The following is a 27,448-nucleotide window of genomic DNA, read 5'->3' as shown; positions in this document are numbered from 1 at the left end:
CAGCTGCATCACTCACACCTGCTTCACTCACACCTGCTTCACTCACACCTGCATCACTCACACCTGCATCACGACCCTGCCTCGGTGAGGACCCGGCACCTGAGCGCTTCCTGGAGAACCGTGCACACCAGGGGTCAGCAAACATTTTCCGCAAAGAACCAAATAGTAAGGATTTTAGGCTTTGCAGGCCCTACACTGTCACACTGCTCAGTGCTGCCTCGTGGCACCGAAGCACCAACAGACAATGGACACACATGACTGGTTCCAGTAACATTTACTTAGGGACACTGAGATTTGAATTTGCGTCACAAAAGATTCTTCTTTTGGCTAAGTGTTCTGGGCAGGAGATTAGGAAAAAGGCCGTTCTCCTGAGTGTGCGGACACAGCCAGATTCTGAGATCACAGCAGCTGCCCATGGGTTGGTCTTTCCTTTGAGTGGGATTGAGACCACGGCCTGCTTTATGCAGTCGCTGGAACGCCAAACACAGAGTCATTTTTCTGACTACCTCCACCTTTTATAAATAGTATTTCCTAATGAGGATGGGCGATTTTTGCCAAATAAACCCCTCCCGTTCCTCTGTACGTGAGACATTCAGAGCTGCACTCAGAGCAGGCACACCCCTCTAAGCCCTGTTTTGTGTTCACTTTACTTCACAGACGCACATTCAGTGAAGGACCCAGCCCACGTGGTCACCTCTGCACGCTGTGGCCGTCCCCTACCTTGTCAGGACACGGCCTGTCCAAATACGTCATTGGGGGGTGATTTCTAAGCTTTCCCTGTTACAGTGTTACCGTGAATATATTTGTTCAACTTCATAAGGTCTTTTTTCTTGAGATTTATTCCCCGAAGTTGAACTTCAAATGAAAAACAGTACTTTCAGATAGATAAAAATGTTATTTCTTATATATTGCGACTTATTTTTTAAAAGTGGATTCTAAAGGGCCCCAAGTATGCATGACTAGAAAACAAGGTCCTACACTTACTGCTAAGCAGGTGCTCAGTGAGGACACAAACGACTTAAAAAAAAAATCCCAGAAAATTAAAACGCTCTAAAAATCTGCTGGGGACAAATGGAGGCTTTGCTCACAAATATTTTGTAATTGAGTTTCACTTGGGTTATTGTATTATTGCCCATAAAGTAGAGCTGGTATGTGACAGCATGCAGAATCCCGAGGAATATTGGACACAGTCAAGTAACACTCACCCAAAGTAACTGTGAAAAGCTCAAATGTAAAAAAGAATCAGTAAAATATATTAGAATTTCAAAATGATGCAAACTAGCATGTCCAAGGGGGGTTGTTTGCATTTTTACTTAGTTTTTATTCATAAAGTAATCAGGTGGGTGTGTGCCTTGTGGGTGCAAGGAATAAGTTCTTAAATGAATAAGGGAATGATAAAAAAAAAAGAAAAATACAGATACTCACCAGGGCTGCTATCAAATTAACAGAAAATCTAAAACTCCAGAGTGCCACTGGGAAGAAATTCAGAAGCCCAGTTACGGCTCTTGCCTTGGTAGAAACCAAGTCTTTCCTTGTGTCTTAGACCATCAAATAATGATTACATGTTATTAAAGCAAAATTAAGTGTTAAAGTACATTTGTCAACAATAATAAACCAATATCAGGGCACCCCTATTCCGAGAATTATATTGTTATTACAATAAAGGCCCCCAACATTAAAGCTGGAGAGAGTCTGGGGAATACCCTCCTTCTTGTGTAGAAGAAGTGAAGCTCACAGTTGCCCTGTGACCGGCCCATGTCACCGGGGAGCTGGTGGCAGGAGGTACAGACTGCACAGTCCTCCCACCTTCCAGACACGGTCTCCTTCCATCCAGATCTCCAGGGAGGACCCAGCGAGGGTACCGCAGAGAGGGTGACTTCTCTGAACTCCCCAGGAACAATACGGCACGTTAGCTGTTGACCATAATGAGGTTCCAAACACAGGAAGCTCTTACGGAGCCATCACCAGTCAGGACTGGGAGTCTGGGATTGACATCTACACACTAATACGTAAAAGACAGATAACCAATAAGAACCTGCTGTCTAAAAAAGTAAACAAAATTCAAAAGTAAAAGACGATTTTCTAAACAATACTGGGCTTCAGTCTCTGGCAGAGCACTGGGTTCTTGAGCAGTAAAATGATTTAAGTTGCTCAAAATCGGTCATTCTGCCGTTGTTAGTGCCAGCTGCAGACAAGGAGAAGGAATTCCCCCCTCTTCCCTCTGTGCCCTGTTCCCTCGTCCGTGCCTCTCTGCGATCATCTGTTTGTCCTGCGCATGCTCTTCTGCGCTATGATAGCTCTCACTCCCATAAGCGTCTCTGCGCATGCTCTGGGTGAGGCCCTGGCCCGGAGAGCAGGAACAGAGGTACCCGTCTGGGTGGCCAAAGACAGGAGGCATCCGACGTCAGTCAGCTGCCTTAGGTGACTCACTGTAACATGAGCAGATTCCGGAGCATTTAAGGCTATCTGGAGAAAATTCCCAGAACCCGTTGGTGAAGGAAATTTAGTTAGAAAGACAAAAACAGAGGGAAGGAAGGAAGAAAAGGAGGGAGGGAGGGAGGAAGGAAGGAAGGAAGGAAGGAAGGAAGGAAGGAGGGAAGGAAGGAAGGAGGGAAGGAAGGAAGGAAGGAGGGAGGGAAGGAAGGAAGGAAGGAAGGAAGGAAAGGAGGGAAGGAGGGAGGACCTGGGCATCCTATGGTCCAGGAGGAAGGAGCTCAGTCTATTATTATTTGCACATTAAAATGACAGATGATGTCTTTATGCAGAAGAAGCCTGGAGCATCTGGATTACATGTCAACATAAAGTCCTTTTCCATTTTCTTAAAATTTCAAGGTAGGCAAAGTATTTGCAGATACACAAATAGAAAATAAACGAAGACCCATTAAGAAGGCAGAAGGGCACAGCCCACATGGACGCTACCTTGTAGGGCTGCACAGACAATTTGCACAAAATGTAAAGTTAAAAAAATGCACATCTTTTTTGTGTGTGTGTGACTATGCACTGTAAACACATTTATTGTACAGATTTCACATGGATGTATTTAAAAAACAGTTGGCAAGGGATTATGGATCTTTTTTTTTTTTTTTTTGCGGTACGCGGGCCTCTCACTGTTGTGGCCTCTCCCGTTGCGGAGCACAGGCTCCGGACGCGCAGGCTCAGCGGCCATGGCTCACGGGCCCAGCCGCTCCGCGGCACGTGGGATCTTCCCGGACCGGGGCACGAACCCGTGTCCCCTGCATCGGCAGGTGGGCTCTCAACCACTGCGCCACCAGGGAAGCCCTAGAATGAAGATTTTTGAAAGCTAATTTTCCATGAGATGAAAAAATAGATGCTGTCTAAACCTAAAATGTGTTTATAGTTATAAACATAATGACTCCAATTCCCTTCAACATTTCACAATCATTGTGTGTAACTTATGATGATCAACTATTTTTAAAATTTAGCAGTTCTTCCCATTTCACCTCGTTTGGGTTTTTTTGTGGATTAAATTCAAGTAAAATTTAAGTTAATAGTTTTGTTTATAAATAATATGCATTGTATGAGGCAATTTTTCTAAAATTCCTTCTTTCCCCTCTATCACTTCCACTCATATTTATATTCATTGGACAGAGGTCTAGATTGATATTCAGAAGAGATTGGCAAAGGCTACTTTTTGATAATAAAACTTTGGATGAATGCTTATTTCTTTGTAATTTTTGTAATTCTGTGACATTTTTATAAAAACAACAGATATGCAGTCTTTTTAAAAACAGAGAAGGAGGAATGGGACAGGAAGGAAGAAGGAGGAGAAAACATTTGCGAACACAGGTGTCAGCTTTCCACCGACGGGATCCACCCATGTTTCCCATGACAGCTCCCAGTGTGAGTGAAACGAATTTAATCCAACAACTTTGCACTGTGTTCCTATACTTAGGGAAATACCTTAGAAAATGGTGCAATTATGCTTCGTTTGAAAATAACATACTTGTAGATAAGAACACTTTGAGGAACAACTTTTATTTTCACTTCAAGAAAATTGATCCAAATTATAGATTCCAGCTACATTTCATGCAGAACACAGAGGTGATTTAGAATGACTACATTGGCTACGAAGTGAAGTAACATCACCTCTTTATATAGGGGTTTTGGCTTTGCAAGTTTAGTGCTATTCATGCTATGTTTATACAGAATATTCATGCTAAATTTATAGATGGTGAGACAAATTTTAGAGAAACAAACTTTAGAGGAGAGTTATAACATCATCGGGTGTAAGAAGACCCACACTCAGCATTATTTATGTAGCAGTGTTTAAGCAATCACATTGGTAAACAGAAACACAGTATACATAGATTTCCTTCCTTATCCATATACTACTATGTTATCAGGCGACATTGAATTGAAAACTGTAAACACAGAGTAAGCTACATTCATCTCTTAGACATAAAGACAGGCACGTATTTAATTAAAAATTCACATGTAACGATTCTGAATACTGTATTTATGCCTCTGTATTTTAGGGGAACAAAGTGAGCCTATAGGTGCTCTTTTCCACCGAGTTATTTTATTTCATTCTCTTGAAGGAAAAATGATGATAACCTCTGAAACCCCTACCTGTAAGTTATCCACCTCCTTCACACTCTTGAAAACTGACAAATTTCTATAGCTATGGTCATGTAATTGTTGAACAGACATTTTATGAATTTGTTCAAAGTAAGCAATAAAAATCGGAATGATTTAGGTCCCATAGAAGCGCTTTTTTCTGTTCCCACGGAACTGCAGAGGTTTAGACTTACAGAGAGCCATCTACTCAACCTGATGGCTCACACCACCTGCGGTCCACCTGGAAGCCTTAAAGAACTGTCTGTGCTCCACCTCTAAACCGATCAAATCAGGTGGTCGTTCTGAAAATGTGGTCCCTAGACCAGCAGCATCCGTGTTACCACACAGTTTGTTAGATATGTAAATTGGGCACCCCACCCTGAATCTACTGCACCTTCTGGATCTCCCCAGATCATCTGAGTGTGCCGTCAGTTTGGGGACTCACTCAACCTCTCCATAGTCTTCTTTCATGTGAGGATACCAAAGACAGCATTTCCCACAGCAGTTTACCAGAAGAGTTCAACCAAATCTCAAGCCCCCTCATGTCCACTACCTTTTCTAGAAAGTTCCAGAACTCTCTTCCTCACTTGGGCAGACCTAAGGTGAGAAATTAAAAGATCTGGTCAACCACATTCAAGAAATCTTTGGATTTCTATCCCCCATTGTCAAATCTTCGATCGTTGTAAAATACACGGCAGCGAAACACGTCTCCTGGAGAATCAACATACGGAAAATAACATTTATGTATCCCCTGCTGGCTCGTAAGTATTCCTAAATTATAAGCAGATTTAATTCTGAGAGAAGGATGAAGTGTACCTCTTTATCCATGCTAGCCCTATTTTGAAAACATCACGAACCCACGAGTCTTCTCATTCACTTAAGTGTCTCCTGGCTGAGGTTCCTCTGCGGGGGCCCGTGAGGCTGCAAAGGTAAACACGACAGGGGTGCCTGAGATACCCCTGGTCTCATGTCATGTTTGCTGACCTGAGCTGCAGCGCTGCAACTGAGTTTTTAGCCAGTTCCACGTACCAGCAACAGTCTCTTTAGAAGAAAAATGACACACTTTCCATTTTAAACAATATTTTCTCATAGTCAAAGCTAGGTGGCACTGACAGAATGTACCAAAACAGCCTGCTTGTGCCGATTTTGTTTTCTTTGTGACAAGATGCGGAGATTTCCACTGGAAATCAACATGACCCCCATCCACCTCTGCTTCCTTGGATCTATGCTGTTTCTAAATGGAGGTCTTGATCAACAAGTGGTACCTACGATGCCAGGTGAAGGACAAGACACCTGTTTATGTTCTGATTCTGAGTCTCCCACTTAGGGTTCTTCTGTGTCCCGAAGTCCCACCCATACTTCATCTTCACTCACGACAGACCAGAAAGTTTTAGCCCAGGGATGGTGGAATCTCCTTAGAGAAATGGATGGGATTAGCAGCTGGAGAAGGTCAGGGAAGAGGACCGGCTCAGCCTGATGAAGCGAGCCCAGCGGACCCACTGCAGCCACAGGCAGAGCCCAGCCGCCTGAGCCCTCCCACCGTCCGCTGAGTCAGGATCTCTCAGCAGTGACCAGGGCCACTCCCAGAAGCTGAGCTCGTATAGGTGCGGCCTCACCGAGCCAACCCCCCAAAGAGGGCCCCATGATGGACTGTGCCAGTGGACCTGCTCTACTGCCTCCGACCCTGTGCAGAAATTGGTCATTTGCGCTCCCTTAGAAAAGAGATTTGCTCTTAGCGTTTGCATTTCCGACGCTTCACTGTTAAAGGGAGGAGTGGTGCCGGGGTAACCACGAAAAAGTTATCAGTTCAGCAGAAAAAAAAAAAAAAAAAATGAAGGTATGGGATGTGTAGGGTGCAGGCCAATCACGAACCCCTCAAAGATGACAAAATTCAGATTTCAAGCATAGAAACAACGGTCGACCTTAAGGAAGCAGCAGGGAGAATGAAAAAGGCCGTCTATGAGTCGTAGAAGCAGGGAATGAAGGGGTCATCAGGAAGAGTCAACCCGGACAATGGGTGACAGAGTCCTTGGATGAGTGGTCTTTACTTTTCGGTGAAGTGTTACATGGAAAGTGGAAGGCAGACTAGAGCAGAATGCCTCTGGCTGAACGGAAGAGGGGGACCGGAGCCTGCGCCCCGCCAGCCCCCGTCCCGACTCGCCTCCCCAGCCAGTGGTCCTGAAGGGGACCCGCAGATGGCCCAGGGCTCCAAGGGACAGGATCTGTGGCCAACACTTGGATGAGGCTCCGTGATTTCCCGAACAATCCGGCGATCCTTTAAGGGCCCTGGCATAGCCCACTCCATCCTGAAGGCCTTCCCTGTTCCTCGCGTCCCACACAGAAGCAGGGAATTTACATGTTTTTCTAGAGTCTGACACTTACTCCCAGTCGTGACCACGACCCAGGCTCCCTTTGCTACATCAGCTCCGTGGGTCATGGGTGCCCCTCACCACACAGACACAAACTGTTCCCACCAGGTTTGCCTTCACTGCCTTTGCAGGCCTGGAGGTCTGTCCTCCACTGGCTCTGATGCTGAAAGGCCGTGAAGGACACTCATGTCAGGCTCAGCTCCTTCTCTGCCAGCACCAGGACCATCGGCATTTCCATACACCGTAGGGCACGTTAGCGTGATTGCCCCAAACAAGCTCATCAAATGGGGAAAATGAGCTTAAGGGACACACTATGGTCTTTAGAACACATAAGGAGTTCCCATTTCAATAGGCAATATCCCATCTTCTGAAGTCAGGTTCTGTAGTACACGGTGTCCCAAAGAAAACCTACAGCAGACCACAAAATGCATCCCAAATTCTAAATTACCTTACAAATCACCACTACCTACGAGTCTAAAGAATCTGAATGGTGGATTCCAGTTCTAAGCTATTCCAGCAGCCAGTGGCCTGTGACTTCTCTAAATGCTGAGGATTGGGGGCTGTGCAATACACCTTGAGATTTCCAGAAAACTGTTCCCCAGCAAAAAGGACGGGGCTTGCATATGATTAGCAATCCCACTCCTAGGCATATATCCAGAGAAAACTCTAATTCGAAAAGATACATGCACCCCCATGTTCACAGCAGCACTATTCACAATAGCCAAGACATGGAAGCAACTTAAATGTCCATCGACAGATGAATGGATAAAGAAGACGTGGTGCATATATACAACGGAATATTACTCAGCCATAAAAAGAATGAAATAATGCCATCTGCAGCAGCACAGATGGACCTAGAGATGATCATACTAAGTGAAGTCAGACAGAGAAAGATGAATATCATATGATATCACTTAAATATGGAATCAAATATGACACAAAGGAGCTTATTTGTGAAACAGAGACAGACTCACAGACAGAGAAAACAAACGTAGGGTTACCAAAGGGGAAACTGGGGAGGGATAAATTAGGAGTTTGGGATTAACATATACATACCACTATATATAAAATAGATAAACAACAAGGTCCTACTGCATAGCACAGGGAGCTACACTCAATATCTTGTAATAAACCATAATGGAAAAGAATCTGGAAAGCATCTCTCTCCCTCTCTCTCTCTCTCTCTCTCTCTCTCTCTCTCTCTATACATATATATATATATATATATCTGAATCACTTTGCTGTACACCAGAAACTAACACAACATTGCAAATCAACTATACTTCAATTTAAAAAAAAAAGACAGAAAAGGATGGGGTTCTCCACCCCAAAGTGACACCAAAAGCCTTAGCTACAGGATCGGCTCTTCGCACAACTGTCTGAATACAGCAAACTTGGCCAATGTTCAAACAGACTGGGAGAGAAAGCCCAGCTGAGGGTATCTCACCAGGTGTACAAAACTAGGGCGCTTACTCGCCAACTTCCCCTCCCACTCTGCATCCCTGAGATGTCCCCACCACTACTGCTGCCCCCAGGACAGAACCCGCACTCTCAGGGCAGCAGGAGGTGCCCTGAGCGTGAGTGCAGGACCCAGCAGAGGGGCAGTGCCCAGGGCCTGTGACCGTCCCGAGGATCTTGCCACACTGAGCACACCTGCCCACCTCCGAATCCCAGGGTGGCAGCCCAGGTGCAGGAGGCGGGAGTGCGTGCACCTGCCACTCACACTCACGTAGGAAAAGAAACCACCATCTGGACCATCTGTGGTGCTTTCGCGAGTAAAGAAACAGAATGCTGAGCGACGCAGACGACGCACAGCTCGCTCCCCTAGACACGCTCGCCTGACGTACACACAGCCCACATCAAGGATGCTGACGCTTTTAAAATCACTCTGCAGGCTCAATTTTCCACTTCGAAAAGAGAAAATATTAAAACACAGCACAAATTAAATCCATGTTGCAATTTTTTTCTTTCCAAGACAAATCAGCATCGGCATTTAAGGCCACCTACCCTGACTACAGAGACTTTTAAAATCAACACGTCCTCAGACAAACAAGTCGTTAACATCTGCTTGACAAATAACTTAACATGCAACGTCTTTTAATGGCCAAGAAGAACATGATTACCTTAAATAGACAGTCATTTACAAATTTAAAACCGGGAAGATATTTGTAATCAGTGCAGTTGGAAATTGACAAATTTCAGATGGTAAGTCTCCAGAAGGAGCCACCTTGATCTCTTGACTCAACTTACAGGACCACGTGGTTTATATACATGTTTAATAACTTTTTAAGCAAGAACATGACGAAGCTGAACAGTACATTGCTTTACTCAACGCAAGGCTGCTTGAACACAAGCACTTGGGGTCGCACAGCTTATCTGTGGCATCTGTGGAAAGGGAATGGATTCTCTCCCGCCCAAAAGTCTGACCTTGGGTTTCAGCTAACGTCTTGGAATCATTTCTGCACCATCTCAATGCAACTGAGACACTGAGCAAATGCAGTGCAGGATCCCAACCGGAAGTTGAGTCACAGAAGCTTTTAGCCGCGCACGGCTCACGCGGTTCAGACATGCCTCCACTGGTACGCCTGGGGTGAAGGAGGAATTTTACTATGGTATATGTCAGAGTGAGGCACTCAGCCTAGAAGCAAGTTAGGATAGAAGCACAGGGGTTGGGAAAGCCGGAGGAGGGGACGACGATGGTTTGCCTCCCGATGTGTGCGGTAGAACGATCCCATTTACAGAAGAAGTATTTCCCTACGATACGCAGAAAACGGCCTCAGCCCTCACCTTGCTGAGCACATGCGTGGTCAGAACAGCAGAGACTATCTACGCTCTACCTGGGAACACAGGACAAGACAGTCTCCTCATCGGAGTCCCTATCTTCACCAGCAGGGAACCGAAACTGTTGCTTATGCATATGAAACAGCCAGCATGCCTGTCCGCTATGTAAATATTCCAGAGCCACCGCCCCATGGGGAAGGAAAAGGCCCAGAAAAATAACAGCTGCCCTGGGGCACTAAAGCAGCCACATCTAAGGAGAAAGCATCAATTTTCTTTGAAAGTCACTGAAAAACAAGGTTTATCCAGCAGCCGGACGTGAAAGACGCACTGGGGGTCTCTCCTTTAGCCTGGCTGCTGGGAGTAAGGCAGGGGGCTGGGTTATACAGTGAAGAAGGGGCGGGGCCTCTGAACGGGTCCCTTTAATTACACATGCGGACATCGGAGCCCCAGGAAGCAGCTGGTCGGCAGATGCAATATAAGTTCTTCTGCAACCCCTCGCTCAGGAAACTTTACAGGGTTTTACATCTTTGCAGACCTACGTTATCATCAGCAACAAAACCCATTAGAGGAAGAGATAACCTCAACTCTGAACAAGAGGAATTGATTAAAATGACGATGGCAGGAAGAATATCGTATCTGACCACAAAATGAAGCGACCTGCTTTTACACTCAGCACACTTGGGTTTTGCAAGTCCGTGATCACGTCATCTGCGAGGGACCAAGGCATTACAAGGGTAAATACATCGTGCCGAAGCCCATTCTCAACACTTTTTAGAAAAGAGCAGCATTAGCTACTGTATTTGTTTTAATACCTCATTTGAGTGCGTGGAAAACAGAAGAGGAAAACAAGAGAACAGCCATGGTGCAGGGAATCGCCGTCATCCACGCAAGTCCAAAGGCAACCAGGAGGCAGCTCTTTGTGCAGCCGCGAGCGTTCACACACCCAGAAGTTGTCCCGGCATTTACAACGGCAGCTTCAAGTTCCGCAAAGCACATGAGGTATCATCATCAGGATAAAATGTATCTGCTGCTATATCTGAATAAAGTACAAACAAATTTTCCGTGCAAAGGACTTACGTTGTTCTTAAAAATACTCACATACACATATACATAATTTTTCCCTGGCCATCAAACATGGAAGCGCTTGCTTTCCCACCCTCTCTGACAATTTTCTCCTATTCAGTCCAGAGAACTATTTATACCGTTGCAAAGGTAAACACCGTTTTCTGGAGGAATATAACTTTGAAAGTAAATTCATGAACTAGAGAAGTTAACGTGCAAAGACTTACATCGAGTTGGGTTTTTTGATCTAAAATTTGGTATTTCACATGAAGTCCTGATTTGACACAGGTAGGTGTACATTACACAAATTTCTTTTTTAAAAAATCTTCTTGCTTTTGTATCATCCTAAAATAGATCAAAGTCTTACAGTCTGAGAATTATTTTCTAATATAGGATCATTTAATCTTTTCATACTATTTTCTCATTGTAAATATGAAATCATCACAAAAACTACATTTGAAACTCAAGTCATGAGGATTTGAACCCCAAATTAATATTTCCAGAGGGAATGATGTTTGGGGTAAATGTACATTAGACATCATTACAAATTTAATGAAAAAAGCATTTGTTTGTACAAGATATGGTATCCCTAGGTAGAGCCATTCATAGATTTGTTTTCTTCAAAATTTATCCGAACCAAACACTTAGTGTATGCTTTCCCCACATGGCAGGACAATTATCTCATATGACTTGCTGATTTCTGAATTTATGGAAATTATTTTCTGTACATCATCTTCACTGACATTTTTAAAATTCTCTCTTTGGGGTAGATTACATTCAAGGCATAGCTAATACCTTGCCATATATATATATATATATATATATATATATATAAAATTTTAATGTCCAATTTCATTCTCAGAATCTCATTCACAGCTTCCGCTATTAGAAGAGTTGCAGGTGGTGACTTCCCTGATTTTTTTAGTCAACTCAATAAAGACTAAGTTCACAGGATAGCTTTTAACTGACATCCCGATGGCTGACACCCAGGGTCATGGCCGCAACACCTCCTGACCTCCTGAGATAAACTTAATGGACCTCATGATTGCAGACAGACACAGCACAACTCAGAAGCCCTGTACACTACTTACAACTGGGAGCAAATGTGACATGTGCACTAAACTTATTTCCATCAAATAGCAGTGTCTCTATATAAACGGTCGCAAAAATAAAACTCAGGGAACACTTTCATGTGTCCATGATCGTATTTTAAAACACACAGTTTTAATATTACCCCTTATCTTAAAATTGAAGAACTAAAGCACAAACACGTTTTCTAAATAAATTTGCTTCAAAATGTAGATCACAAATATTCCTGGCCATCTTTCTAGGTCCTTATTCCTTATCCTATGAAGAACTAAACAAATGTAGGGAATTCTATTAAACTTTCATTTCTTAAGAGGTATAAAACTATTTTATTCTCTTTCGCTTATGGAATCAAATTTAGAAATAAAATAAAATTTAGAAATAATTTTCACTAGACCTAGGGATTTTCCAGGTAGATCAAAGTACTTTTTAAACATAAGTGGAATTTAATTAATATAATATGAATTGTTGTTAAGATAACAAGTTGCTGCCTTGTTTAACACCTCATTGTATTTTTTACGTGTCTACTCCACAAGTATGGAAACGCCGCACGAAGAACACGCTGATCTTTTTTCACACGTGAGTGCAATTGGTTGATGGCGGGGTGTCTATTCGACTTCTATTTTCTTTAGTGTCATTAAGAGGTGACTTATTGCGAACGTGGCACTTGAACACCTGCTTATAAGCCTTCCTGAAATTTTCAGAGAGAAACGCGTAAATGATGGGATTCACGGAGGAATTACTGTACGCCAGGCAGTGGGCGGTGATCCGGAAGAAGAAGGAGGTGGGCGTCAGTGGGAAGACCCCAAACTCAGCCCAGAGGTGGATGACGTGGTGAGGCAGCCAGGAGACCCCGAAAACCACGACCACCACCAGCACCGTCTGCGCAGTCTAGGAGAAGGAAAAGAAAGGCGATGCATCGATTACAGCAGGAAAGGAACCCAGCCTCTTACAGCACGCCCTGAGAGAATTTTCTGTGTATTCTCACAGGATCAAGTACGTACTAAATCCGCCTTAGGTGTTAACCTTCACTTCGCACAGCAGTTTTGTTCAAAGCTTCCCCGGGACCGGCCTTGACCCTCCATAGGGAATAATTCTAGCAGGTACGTGAAACGCGTATGGATAACAGGAAGCGTGCTTTGAGTCATGGCAACAGGAACACACAGACTGAACACGGTAACTTTACAACCCGATGCACAGCACACAGTGGGACTGAGCCCAGGGAGGCAGCTCAGCTGAGCTCGTGAACGCTGCTTCCGAGAGTTGCCTCAACAGACAAGAAGAGATGTTTATTTCTCCTTGTTGAACTTGGACAAACTTAGAGACTCCCAACACGTGCAGTGGGTCCAGAGAGCCATTTCAGGGCCTGTCTCCCTGTTTGCTTGTGTCTCCACCCTTCCCTGCCACTCCTGAATCTGAAACACCTAGAAATCAGAGGCAGGGTCCACACGCGTCCTTTGAGGTTTCTGCTGAGCAGATGATGGGAGAAGATCTTCCCTGGGCAAGAACCTCGGCACGAGAGGAGCCCTCCCTCCCGCGCACCACGCGTGTGCCCCCGTCTCCCCGCTGCATCTGTTCTGAGTGCCCGCCACGGGCTGCAAACCTAAAGGGCTGGGGTTAAGTCTTGGGACACTTTTCCTGTGCTCCATCACCACCAAATCAGGACACGTTGAAAAGCCAACAGCGCAACTAACTGAAAACTCCATCTCTAGGGATTCGAACAAAAGACAGTGGGCTATTAACAATTTTTAAAGTATAAAATAGAAAGCCATCAGCTGGTTTCTTCCCTAAAAGCGTGTAAGCTGGGCTCAACCGCCTGACGGCAGAACCAGGGCTGGGTGGGGGCACCGAGAGGCGACCTCGGCTGACTGCTGGCTTTGCATTCTTCACTCGCTGCCACGAATCCGGGCAGACCGCGTGATGATCCGCGGTGTAGATGAGGACGCTGAGACCTAGCCTGGCTAGGACAGGGCCTGCTGCCCGCCACCGCCCCCCACCCCCCGGCAGGACGCAGAGTTACAGCTGGAGGCCGGTCTCTGTGATCCCAAGCCGTGCTCTGAACAGCGGGCGCTCGGGGAGAGAACATCCCACAAGGTCTACCTGGTAACGGCAGCCGCATCCTCGTCTCCGAGCACCCAGGGCTGTCTGGACCGCAGAGCCTTAGGGCAGCTCTGTGGGCTCAGTCCTGTGACTGAATCACAGGGGGGACGTTTGCTGGCTCGCTCTCCTGCGCCAGCACCCATACCCCTCCATTCTCTTCTAGGGCGTTTGCTCCTTGAAGGTGAAAGGAATATTAAAGACGAGAGAGAGAGAGAGAGAGAGAGAGGGAGAGAGAGAGAGAGAGAGATGCTTTCCGTCTCTCCCCTGAGGTTGGGAATCCGGGAGCCTCTCTTCCTCCTCAGATCAAGCCCAGGCTGTGATGCTCTAAAGACTGTGTTGAACGTGCAGAGTGGAAACGTGACCATCAGGACACCTCCCAGAGCAGGAGAGCGCGGGTGCCCATCATCCCCTCCCAGTCACGACCCTAAATCCACTGTAAGCACTCCCTGGTGGTCCCCTGTCCACCTTCCCCTCTAGAGAGACTGGGATCTCGACTGGGATCCACGAGTGTGCGGGGGGGAGGTTGAGGGGAAGGAGAGAGAAAGAAGGAAGGAGGCTTCTTTCTCCTACAATCTCACAGGGTGGAGCAAAGTGATTCCACAACTAGGGAACCACTGTGGACCCACACATGCTTCCCCGGGAGAAGCGCAGACCCCGGCCCTGCAGGAATGTTCCCACCTGACAAGATGACGTTCCTATTACTCCCCATGAATTAGAATCCTGCTGTTAAGGACAACAACACCCCGAAGGTAAGGATTAAGGCTCCTCCAGGAGGGGCACGAGGTAGCAGACTGACTCAGAGAGGAAGTCTGTCCAAGACACGGGCTGGAAGCCGGGAAGCCCAGGCAGAAACGGGAGAGGAGACACTCAGACCTCAGGTCGAGGTCAAGGCAAACGCAGTGGTCAGCGGGGCTGGAGATGAGAGCTAAGCTCACCATCAGAAGGTGCACGGACCGTGCAGAAGCCAAGGACCGACATCAGCCATAAACGGGTTAGCGACCTTTGAAAACTGATGTCACCCCCCTGGGCTTCACTTTCCTGGCCTGTGAAGAGGGTGACCCAACCTGACAATTCCCTGACTGGGCCTGGTCCATTTCAACGCTTCAAACAACTCAGGTACAAACCTGAGGACGGGTTTTTATAGGGTGGCAGGTATGCAGATTGAAGCCACCGACCACGTGACGCACAAAGCCAACAGCAATCCGCTCACATACAGTAAGGGACTGTCTGCTGTCAACCTGTTTACCCATTAGTGTGCGGGACACATTCCCAGACGCTTTAATAAAAACCATCTAGACATAACTCCACCTGCAAACAGAACGGAACACATCGTCTGTTCTTTCCAAGACAATAAGAAGATCTCTGTGCTTCACAAAACACTCTCTGGATATTCTGTCTCACTGTCCCTTTTAGGAAGTTCTTACTAAGTACCAAGCTTAGGGCAGAAGTACACCCCGCAGCGTACTGACGAGAGCCGTGCTGTATCTTTGCATCACTGTAGGGCAATGGGCAGTATGGTATGTTTTCTTTGGGGTGTTTGTTACTGTCTGTTTACCCAAGTCCATTCAACATCTACCTTTTATTTTTTAGCAGTTCCACTGGTCTTTTCAGAACCATGAACGAGGTTCTTTTTCTCGGTCTACCTGTAGCTTTGAAATGTGACCGGATTACAATTACGATATAAATTAGGGAAGAATACTCAATCGGTACTTATATAAACTGTATCATTTATCGAAGCCTGTTCCCAAAAGAGTTTAATAGAATGTTTGTGCTCCCCGCTTCGTGTCAGCAAGGGTTCACTACTTAGTTCCCGCCTGTTTCACAGGCATTCAGCCCGTCAGAGCTGGTACAGCAGTGGGCGCCCTGCACACGGGCCCTGGCGCTCAGCCCCGCAGCCCTGCAGGCGTCCACACGGCCATGGCATCACGTTAGGTGAGCGCATCCCTGCGTGTAGGCAGAGGCGGTACACGGCTTCTTCCTCTGTCTCCTTTGCAGTACAGGCTTGCTGCAGATGCCTCTGGGTCCAGGGAACTGGGAAGACGTGGGAGGGAATGCAGGAGAGAAGTCCACACTGCAGAACAGGGCCTGCAGCCAGCACTGCTTCCAACACCCGACTCAGAAAGCAGGCGCCTGGAATACGCCAGCTCCAGGTCAAGACCTGGTCAAAATAAGGCGTTGTACTAACAACCACGAACCGGGTTTCCAGCAGATCAGCGCACCATCATCACGCAGGGCAGAGCTTTGCAAAAATTCTGGTATCTGGGCCTCATGCCCGATGGCTCTGCTTCCACAGGTCACGGGAATTAGGTAGCTGCCCAGGAACCTGCCTTTCTAAACATCTCAATCGGGTGTTTGAAGAACCGGTGAAGAATTCCACAAAGGCCACAACAAAAGCAAATCATCTCATCCACCCCAAGTGAAAGGCTAAAGTATTTCCTCCATGTTGACAGCGCCTAGGCTGACCCACGCCGTCTCCTCGGTAGGATTCGCTAAAGCTGCTTCCTCTCTTCTCCTTTGAAATGTCAGCAGGTAAGGAGACAAGTCCCCTCTGTGGGGAATGAGGCTATTTTCATTTCTTACAGTTACCATTGGCCTCAATCACAGATGGACGTGCATCCGATGCACCTCCTACTTTCCCCACGTGTCTGTGCAGAGTACAGAACCACTGTATCATCGTCTGATAGAGAAGAAGGTATCATTTAAGGTCATGTGCTAAATCTCTGTACTAATTCCTATACTCGAGGTTGGGTGTTTTATTAGCCTGTCTTCTTGTTACTCCTCACTCTGAAAGTATCTGGAAAATACTAATTTCTCCTCCTCTGAGATGCTCCTTTTCAAGCCACCTGAGACATCCGTTATTTTTTCTTCAAAGAATTTTATTCATAATCCGTCTAATGGAACTTGGCAGAGAAGAAAAAAGTGACTAAAAGATGAGAGTGATGAAAAACATTTTGTGAATTGTATAAATGACGGCCAGAAAGCTTGCTGAATTACTTCAAGCCAGAAGGGGAAAAAAAGAGCAGCTGCTGAAAGAACCTCGTGGTTAAGAGGGTACCAAAAGGGCCTCGCATCTGCTTCCTTATTAGAAGGAACCATCCGGTGGGGAGGTCTGTCCCACTGGGAAGTCTCGCGGAAATTGTTTAAGAATCTCCTTTTAGTATCTAATCAGCCTTGTGCCAGAAAACGTGTCTTTATGTCCAGCAGAGCCTGGCATTAATGAAGCACAGGGCTCTGTACTATGATTACTACTATTTTGGCCACGGAAATCACACTCTTCATTTGTATTTTCCTCCAAACATGCAGGATAACTGTTCGGCACATTTGTGATGGAAGACCCAACAACTCTCTGCCCCGTGAGTGCTACCAGCCTTAACACTAAGGGGTCCCCAGGTGGGTGGATACAGCACAGAGGAAGGTGCCCTACTCAGCCACTGAGAGGGGAGCTGGAAATGGGCGCAGCTGAAATGAAGGAACTATCAAAATCTTATCGCATCACCCCGTCATCCGCCAGCAACTGAACATGTATACACACCAGGAACACTTTTCTGCGCGAAGACCCGGGGAGGCATCACCATGAGACAATCCAGTCTCCGCCTTCAGGGCTGACAGTCAAGCTGGCTTTCCATCCTGGACCCTCTGCTCTTCCCCCTCTGTCTCCCGTCTACTTGTTCTCCTCTCTCTCTCCCATTCCCTCTTCCCACCCCACTCCTGCACCTGTGTGCTATCCCTTGCCTAGACGCAGGTGCGCGCACACACACACACACACACACACACACGCCCCAGCACCACACTCTATTTGTTCTGTGCAAACAAAGAGGCAATTAAATATATCAAAAGAGATCTGCCATCTGTTCAGTGGTTATTAAGGGTCAGAGGTTGTGAGCATCGAAGAGAAAAGCTTCCCTCCTCCAAATGCTGAGAACTTCTCCCATGGTAAGAATTACATTTACACATACGTATAGAATATATACCCACACATATACATGTACACACACACACCCCCCATGCACACACGTATACACATAAAACCAAATGATGTAAATGTTAAACTAATCACTGATCTTTAGATCATTTTACTGTAAAACAGAAGCTTTTCTAATCATTTCTTCCAAGATCTATTTTCATTCTTTTTTTTTTTTTTTTTTTTTTGCGATGCGCGGGCCTCTCACTGCTGTGGCCTCTCCCGTTGCCGAGCACAGGCTCCGGACGCGCAGGCTCAGCGGCCATGGCTCACGGGCCCAGCCGCTCCACAGCATGTGGGATCTTCCCGGACGGGGGCACGAACCCGTGTCCCCTGCATCGGCAGGCGGACTCTCAACCACTGCGCCACCAGGGAAGCCCTATTTTCATTCTTTTAATCACTTTTTCTCCTCTGGAACCTCCGCAATTTCTCTCCAACAGTTTTCAAATATAGAGACTAAAACTAACTGTAGCATGCAAGTAAGATCCAGCCAATGCTGAAGAAGTTTTATTTCCTTCCTGCCAAGAGGCAGAAAATCTTTGGCATCAGTCATAAGCAGGTACCACGTTCCAAGGGCATAACCTCTGCAGAAGTTCAGCAACCCCCACCCTCCCCCAGGGTGTTAACCTCTTCAAATATGAGCTAAATTCTGTGCTTTTTAACCAACTCTCTGCTATTTCTTTTCACGGGCTCTGAGAACAGGTGTGTTTTTTAGCCACATTATTGTTTATAAACAAGGAAAAGTCAGGAAGAGCTGTACTTTATTTATGCAGAAGTTTTAAAAGCAAATCTGATTAAACTATAATTTCTGCAAATTATGTGTCCTTGATCATAATAAATATTTAGAAGGAAAAACAAGGTATTTTAAGATGTTATGAGTAATATTTGCGGGTAAAGATGCTGGTTATAATCTCCTCCTCCCTAATCATAGGGCCTAATAATCTCATCAACTTTCATTCTACTTTCTAAAAATCAGAGATGATATAGATATTATCTGAATAAGAGGTAAATTAATCCTGATTTGTAAAACAGTTTTTCCTCAAAATGTGAAGTGTGATAAACTGCAGGATGTTAGATGCTGTAATACTCTTCAGGAGAAGCTTCCGGAATTCAGAATTCACGGGATGAAAAAGACAATTAAAAATGGGCTGAAATCCCCCGAGGCCCCTCCCATCTTTAGTTCTCTCCCCTCGGGGCCAAAGTCAGCAGAAGTCTGGGAGGAAGAGAGACGAACAGTGCATCTACTTCTGAGGCTTCAGGGAGAGGCTGTAACAACACTCTCCCGAAAGATTATTAAGACAGGGCCTCCTGGCATCACATCAGAGACGGTCAATACACAATAACATGATGGTAGTTTCATGCAAAGTGTGGATCCAGCCACTCGACACTCTGTCCCAACCAACCTAGCACATACCTTCTCAAGAGGCTGAGAATCCAGAAAATGCACCCCCCACCCCGTCCCGAGACTTCCATCCCTCCCGAGACTTCCATCCCTCGCGAGACTTCCATCCCTCCCGAGACTTCCATCCACGTTTTCTCGCAGCACGGTGACCTGGCCACCCTCAACAGCTCACTTCCCATTTCTACCCTCTGCCTAGTGGTAAGAGGCTCATCTCAAATCTCTGTACCCAGGAACCAAAACATCACAGGCACAGGGTGGCTGCAAGGAGAGCTAAGAGTATACGTAAACTGAGCTCTAGAAACGCGCACAGGCTGTAAGTCCACGAATATTTTTACCTTTTTCTTCGATGCCTCTGACTTCTTTGACACGTTCTTCAACTTTTTGTGCAAATGATGAAGGACCTGAAAAACACAGACTAATAAAATCGGTTTGTCTCAGACCCCACACATCACTGTCCATTTTGCAACACTTCTTGACGTTCTGAAATGGGACCACCGTCATTTGCAACGTCATTCAAACTGAAATTCACATGAGGTGGTGGAGTAATGATGACTAAGAACTGCCAAGGACACCTGTTCCTCTAACCCTGAGGGGTGCCCAGGTGCCATCTGTGGCCGGAGCACCTGCTGGCAGAGAGTTCTGGTGCAGGGAGCTCTGCGGTTTCGTCCAGAAAGAGCCACACCGCTACCCATATGTGCATCCTTGTTGGTCTCCCTTCCACCTTGGCTTCCCCCAAGATTCTACATTTTAACAATCCCCAGCTCCCTGTCATATGTTAAATCCTAGATACACGGAAAAACTACAGACTGCCCTCCAGCATCACTGATGACTGGAAGACCGTTCAGCAAGGTTCTACAATTAATGTCCCATCAGGAAGGCTTCCAGGGAGACACTGGTTTCCTTCCTTAGAGAAACTAGCTTTGTCTTCTCTCGCCAATGTAATACTCAGGAGAAATGATGTGAGTCACTTTGGTTCTATGTAAGAATTTACAACATAAGCTATACAACAGGGCCGAGACGGCTGTACATATGCCACACTGGTGTTGAGTTCTTTCTTACATCCCATCTGAGTGAAAAATCTAAGGAAAATTAGCTCTGGGTGACTAAGGGCTTTAGACTGTCCACCGGTTACTCGATGAGTCTCTCCAAAAACTGGAAGCAGTGTTCCAGCCACCTCTCTGTCCCCCTGAAGCGCCGCAGCACGGAAGTAATTTAATGGAACTGGACTTACTGTGAAAGCCTGCTACGTTCGGCGGGATGCAGCCCTTCTGGACGGCCCTTCCCTGATTGGGAAGCCAGGGGACTTATTCACACCCTCACGATTCCTATGCAGGTCAAACAGCCATCACGGGGGGCGTGAACTTCCGACTCCAAATTCCCAGCTCTACTGAGATACTTCTCACTTCCTACAGAGGCTTAGCATCCTCTGCAAGACAAGACTTTCACTTGCTACAGGGACGTTTGGGATCACTCTCTGCACATTGACAATGGGTTAGTTTACTGTCCTGCCAACAGAGACTGGGGTATAAGAAATCAAATCTAAGGCGAAGATAGAAGAGAGGCTTTGGCAGGAACAAATGAGAACTTTCCAGGGGAAGGAAAGGGCTGGACAGGACCCTGCCTGGCGAGGACCGGCCTGGCGAGGTTCTTTGGGGACAGCCTTCCCAGAAGACCGAAAGCAAGGGACAAGAGGAGACACAGCGAAACAAAATCAGAGACGGCCACCTGGAGAGGACTCCATATGGAAAAGTCAAATGTTACCTGCTTCCTAACACTACCCCGGGGGTTACTCATTCCTTCCACAAACTCGGGGGGATCACGTCTGGGTAACTGCAAAACGCCTAAGGAATGCTGCTGAGTGGTCAGTGGAGAAAACACCCAAGTATGTTTGGAATAAATATGCAAATATTACCTTGAATTCCAAAGAAAGTTCCAGTTATGCTTAAAAGCAAACTATTTCCATATAAAAACTATCCCAATGATCATATATTTTTTGAATTTTTGAAAAATTTTAAATTTTGCCCTATGTGTGACTTGTATAAATTCTCAAATGACAGAAATGTAACCTAATTTATTCCTAGACATTTACCTTGTTGTTTCCATTAAGGAGACCTGAACTATGTTCCCCAAAGACTTTCGGGAAATGAAGGAAGAATGTGCTTCAAGTCTAATCCATGTCATGATGATTGAAGAAGCAAATATTGTAAGAGTCACTCTAGTCCCAAGGTCCATGCCCCACAGGCCCTCAGCAATTGCCCCTCTCTTGGGGGACTGGGAATCCCTGCACTGAAATCCTCCCTGAAGCCTTTACCAGCTTCATAGTCTGGGTCAGCTGCTTCACTCCTCCAGAACCCTCTTTCCTTATCAGTAAAATATGCACAATAGCTCCAACCCACTGGGTGGCCTGCAGATTAAGTGAGATAGCGCACACTGGAGACCACTGGGCTGTGCAAACCAAGCTTTGATTTGCGTTTGCAGAAGATGAAATGAATAAAACAGCCATTTACTGAAGAGCTAAGCTGCAGTGACCTCCCAATTTCCCCAGTTACCACATCTCTTTATATATAACCCTTTGATGCAGGACATTCTTTCAGATCACATCCAGAAATATTACCATTCAAAACAGACATAACTCAACACAGATGATGTGGGGGGAGGGGACAAACAAAACCAGGTAGCTTTTAGTCAAGATTTCTGCTGGGGGGGAAAAAAACCCAAAAAGCTCTATGAATTGAATATAAGAAATGACTGCCGTTCTACCTCATCTGATTATTCAGAGTCCTAGAGTCCCCGCCTTATGAGAAATAGAATGAGAGATACAGAGAGGGAGATGAACAGAAAATGGTGGAAATTTCAGAATGTGGTTACAGCAGTATTTTTCTCATGGTGATGGGTCTGGGGAGGGTGTGTGGGGGAGAGCGGAGCTCACCCTGTGAATCACGTCTCTTAACTATCCAGCATATACTTTTACTCCAGTATAAACAAGACTTTCAGATCAGTATAAAATCTTCAGAATCATGTGTTATTAATGAAAGAGAATGTGATTGTGCTGAGCTACGAGGGGGAGGCTGGCACCAGGAAGGTTAACAGCCATTTTCCCAATAAGGAGGTGCAGGGGTAGGGGACCAGAGGTGTGTCAACAGTGTGTCTCTCAGCGATAGGGCTTTAGACTTGCCCCCTGAGGCACTTCATATTCCTTACCCCTTCCTAAAAGGACTGAAACGGGGAAGCAGCAGCTGGAAGCCCATCCACCCCAAGTTCTCTGGAGACTCCCTCAAGACTCCGTGAAGAAACACTGTCTAACCACTTGGATTTGTAACGCCCAACCTGTGTATAAGACGAAAGTCAAAGCTCTGTCGCCAGAAGCAGCGGCTTCACAGAGCCGGTCCCCGCCGGCCCCCCCGACCCTGTGCGCCCCGCGGGCAGGGAAATCTCCCCATCAGGCCCTGCTGAGGGCTGTGGAGGGGCGCGGAGCCTCCACCTGGCAAAGGCGTGCGCTCAGGAGGATGGAGCGCTCGCCGTGACCCTGCGGCCACGTGGGGCAGCCCTCGCGCTGGCTGAAGGGGCGGCGCGGTTTCCCCTACTGAGAAGTGGGCGTTGACGCCGCCTTCCGCCGGGACAACCTCAGGGCCCCGGGCCGGGGCGAGAGAACGGGCGCCCGGAAAGTGACCTGCTGCAAACTTTCCCTGGCGTTGCCCAAACTCCGAGTAACTTCCGCGCAACGTCAGACCCGCGAGCCCAAGCCGAGGCCGAGGGAGCAGGAAAGGGTCACCGCGCGGTCCCCGCAGAAAATTCTGAGGAATGAGGGCAAAGGGGCGGGGCCGCTGCGGGTCCCGGAAAGGGGTGCAGGGACGCAGGAGCCGCCTCCGGGCCCACCTTGGCGTAGCAGAAGCAGATGAACAGGAGTGGCAGCAGGTAGCCGAAGACGAAGGTGCACACCACGTAGGCCTTCTTGTGGCGCTGGCTGGACCACTGCTCCCAGCAGAAGGTCTGGTTGCTGACACCCCGGTGGAAGAGGCGCTGGTGGTAGGCCACCGGCGAGGCCATGGCGATGGACAGCGCCCAGATGACGCCCACGCCCAGCAGCGCGTTGCGGGACACCCGCAGGGCGGAGGAGCGCCGCGAGTGCACGATGGCCACGTAGCGGTCCACCGACATCGCGGCCAGGGTGAAGATGCTGACCAGCATGGACACGGTGAAGAAGTAGTGGACGAACTTGCAGATGAAGGCGCCCAGCACCCAGGTGGGCAGGGCGTACACCGTGGCCTGGAAGGGGATGCAGAAGAGCAGGTAGGCCAGGTCGGCGATGCTCAGGTTGAGGATGAATAGGTTTGTGGTGCTGCGCGGCTTCCCCGGCTTGCTGCGCGCCAGCACCGTGATCACCAGGCTGTTGCCCAGCACGCCGAGCGCGAAGATCAGGCCGAACACCACCAGCGTGATGAAGTTCTCCACGCCGATGCCGAAAAGAGTCCTGGGGTCCGGGGCGGGGGGCTCGGGCCCGCTCGCGTTCCCCTCACTGAGGTTCCCGGCCGCCAGCTCCATGGCGCGCGGGGGGCGCCCGGGTCGCGCCGGCGAAGGGTGCTGGCCGGGGAAGGAAGGCGCCGCGGGGAGCCGGGGTACCCAGCCCCTGGCACGCAGAGCGCGAGTTTCTGAGCCTGAGCCTCCCTGATGGGCACGCGCCCGGGCGCCCGTGCCTAGTGGCACCGTCTTTTTGGACGGGGCTGCCCGAGAGAGGACACGGACCGGAGCCGGAACTGGACCTTCCCAGACCGTGCCGGTTGTCCGGAGAACGCGGGGCTCCCCTTGCCCAGGCACCACCGCCCGCTGATCCGCCCGCACCCGGGAGGAGGGACCTGCCGGTGCAGCCCTGGGGGTGGACAGAGCCCTCTCCGCGCCTTACCGACTCCGAGCCCCTGCAGGTCGTCTCCCACGTCCCGGGAGTGGCTGCGGGCTGCACCTGTCGCTCTGAGCCTCTCCCTTCCCGCGGCGCTCTGGGGACACAGCCGGGCGCGCGGCCACGTACCGCCCGGTTCGTGGAGAAGGCTGCCCTCGCCTCCCAACCGGCCGGCGCCTCTCTCCCCTCGCGGTTTTCGGTCAAACGGGAGAGTGCTCTGTGCCTTTGTGGGCATTGGCAGGGGGCCACTCCGTCGCCACTGAGACGTAGGCAGGACTCAGCCCCGCGGAAATCCGCGCCCGCCGGGGGCTTCCCCGCGCGGAGAGACTGGACGAATCCCAATGGGATGGGTCGCCGCCCACCTCCTCGCCACGATCGGCCGCGCGCGCTCTCCTCCGCGCGGTGCGGACCTGCCTGCGTCCAGCGAAGGCGACAAACGCCGCGTGCAGCCCCTGCCCCGGCAAGGGAAGCAAAGCGCGCTCCGTGCGCGCTGGGCGGGGAGGCGGCGGCGCGCAGGCCTCGGTATCTGTCAACGCCGTTTATCCTAGCCCTCCGGGGGTGGGGGTGGGGGGCGGTCGGGGAGAGCCCTCCCTACCCCAGGAATAAAGCCCAAGAAGTCGGTGATTGGCCCTGAGGCAACCTGGAGTTTTTGTAAAGTCCCTAATCCCAACCGCCCCTCCCTGCCCGCTGCTAGGGAGCAAATAAGCAGGAAAGAAAAACGAGTGGCCTGTTTGAGTTTTCTTGATAAATGTGGATAAGATTAAAGGGGAAGGTGTCGTGCTTACATCGTCCAACTTTAGATCAGTTTGCCTTATGTTACAAATCTGAGTGACATAAACAGAAGACGTGAAATATTCGTGAAGTGAAAAGAACACGTTTAATACCACTGTTGTAAAATGTGGATCCGCCCCCCACACACAAAAAAAGCTGTTTAAGTGTACTGTAGTAGTGTTAGTAAACATTACCCTTGTTTATAATCTTGCTGGTTCACAACTAGAGAGATGAAATTGATTCCTTTATTTGCAGTGTTTATATGATTTGTCCATAAGAATCCTGGTACCTTTCAGCATTCTCCAGATGATTCCTGAGTGTCCATTATGCGCCAGACACGCTGCTTGAGGGCGCTGGGAATACAAAGATGAACGGGATGCAGCGTTCCCTCGGGCAGGTGCTGACTTTGCCTGGGGAAGTCTGGGAAGTAAGTAGTATCTAATTTCTCTTTGACTCTAACTTGCTAGTTCTATTCTGCTTCATTTCCAGAAAGATTCTGATGCAGTTCACTGAACACCTACTATGTACCAAGCAACATCTACTTGGTACCAAAGTACCAAGCACTTTACGTGCATTCACTGTTTCCTTTAATACTCACAATTCCCTTGTTATATCCACACACATTTCTCGAGGATGAGATTGAGTTTAAGTAACTGGCTGACCCAAGAACGCCCTTGCCTTCCCTAAGAGGATTCTTGGAAAGCTCATTCAATTGTTCTGCCCATCGGTGTCGCTTTTCTTCCCAAGGGGCTCTCTGACCTACCCTTTCAGGGTACCCTGTGTTGGACAGCCTGTTGCATCAAAAGTTGTTTGTAATTAGATTTCGGTAAGAGTTTTCTTATTATGAACTATTTTCAACATGGAACAGATATGATAGAACTTTATGAAATACTCATGTACCCACCATGCAGCTTAGAATAATAAAAGAAATTATCAGTAGAGTTGAAACCACTTTAATATATTTCCCCAATCACAACCTCCACCACTGCCCCCTCCATCTCCAGGTAACCTAAATGCATCCTCTATCAGTCATTTATTTATACATTTATGGCATATGCATATGTTCTTAAATAATATACTGTGGGGCTTTTGCCTTATTTGAATATTATATGGTCAGGATTATATTTCCCTTAAGATGTACTTTGTCTCTTATTACTGTAGATATACCAACATTCTTTGCATTTCATTGGCCGGTTCTATCTTTTGCAATCTTCCTATGTCCTGTGATTTCCTGATATCTCTTGGATACAGCACATAACTGAATTACTTTAAAATCCAACTTGACAATCTCTAATTTTTTAACTGATGAGTTTAGTCTGTTTACATGTATTGTTATAATAAATTATAAGTCTGATCTGTTTGGACTTATTTTTAACATTTTATTTTATACCTCCTATTTGTTTTTTATTTCCAGGCTTCTTTCCCCCCTCTTTTTTGACATCTTGAGGGTCGCATTTGAAGGTGGCTTTTTCCCTCTTTTTGGAAGGAGAAGGAATGTGGTCTGTTTTTATCCTTTTACTAGTTACCCTTGAGTGTCTGCTATGTGCCTGAAATTATTTTAGGTTCTGAAAATAGAGCAACGAACCAAACCAAGTTCCTTATTTCATGGATCTTATCTTTTATTATGGAAAGAAGATATTAAAAATAAATAAAGCTATAATATGCCATATAAATACCATGAAGGAGGAGAAGGCGGGATAGGATACAGTGACTGGAGAGTGTAATTATACGGCAGTCAGAGAAAGCGGGAACCTGAAGGAGGTAAAGGGGAAAGCCTTTTGTCTTAGTCTGTTTGGGAGGCTATAACAAAATACTATAGACCAGCTGGCTTATAAGCAACAGAAACTTATTTTTCACAGTTCTGGAAGCTAGAAGCCCAAGATCCAGGCACCCGCAGAGTCGGTGTCTGCTTCCTGGTTCATAGGTGGCTGCCTTCTTGCTGTGACCCCACATGGAGAAGGTTCAGAGAAATTCTGCAGGGTCTCTTTTATGAAGGCATTCATCTCATTCCTGGGGTTCCACCCTCCTAACCTAACCACCTCCCAAAGTCCTCACCTCCTAATGCCAGCATGCTGGGACTTAGGATTTCAACATATGAACATATGTCATTCAGATCACAGCACCTTTTGCATACTGAGTGGAGAGCATCCTAGTGAGACGGAAAGCAACCAGGGAGGGACATAATTGGAATGTTTGCTTCTTAGGCCTTTGGGGGAGATCATTTTCCTTCTTCTTAAAGAATTTATTTCAAATTTTCCTTCAGTAGGTGTCAACAATAAAAATTGCTCATTTATTCCCAAAACTGTGGTTAGTTCAACCATCAGCTGGTGGTCGACCAGATGGACAGCTCTTGGCTCTCAGTGACTTGAAGACATTATTCAACTTTCCAGGGCTTTTATTTTTGCTCTTGAGAAGCCAGGCCATGCTATCGTCACTCCTTTGTA

General features: G+C 47.4%; 1 protein-coding gene across 1 annotated transcript; it reads right to left on the bottom strand.

Moving 5' to 3' along the window:
• Positions 1–12,449: 12,449 nt before the first annotated feature.
• Positions 12,450–23,881, bottom strand: GALR1 (galanin receptor 1). Its single transcript, XM_030868223.2, has 3 exons — positions 23,216–23,881; positions 19,675–19,740; positions 12,450–12,767 (listed from the first exon to the last, which is right to left on the bottom strand). The coding sequence occupies exons 1-3, from the start codon at positions 23,879–23,881 to the stop codon at positions 12,450–12,452; spliced, it is 1,050 nt and encodes a 349-aa protein (XP_030724083.1).
• Positions 23,882–27,448: the final 3,567 nt, after the last annotated feature.

Source organism: Globicephala melas, chromosome 13, assembly GCF_963455315.2.
Source record: "Globicephala melas chromosome 13, mGloMel1.2, whole genome shotgun sequence".
Lineage (NCBI taxonomy): Eukaryota > Metazoa > Chordata > Mammalia > Artiodactyla > Delphinidae > Globicephala > Globicephala melas.
This window is presented reverse-complemented; position numbering and strand designations above follow the sequence as displayed.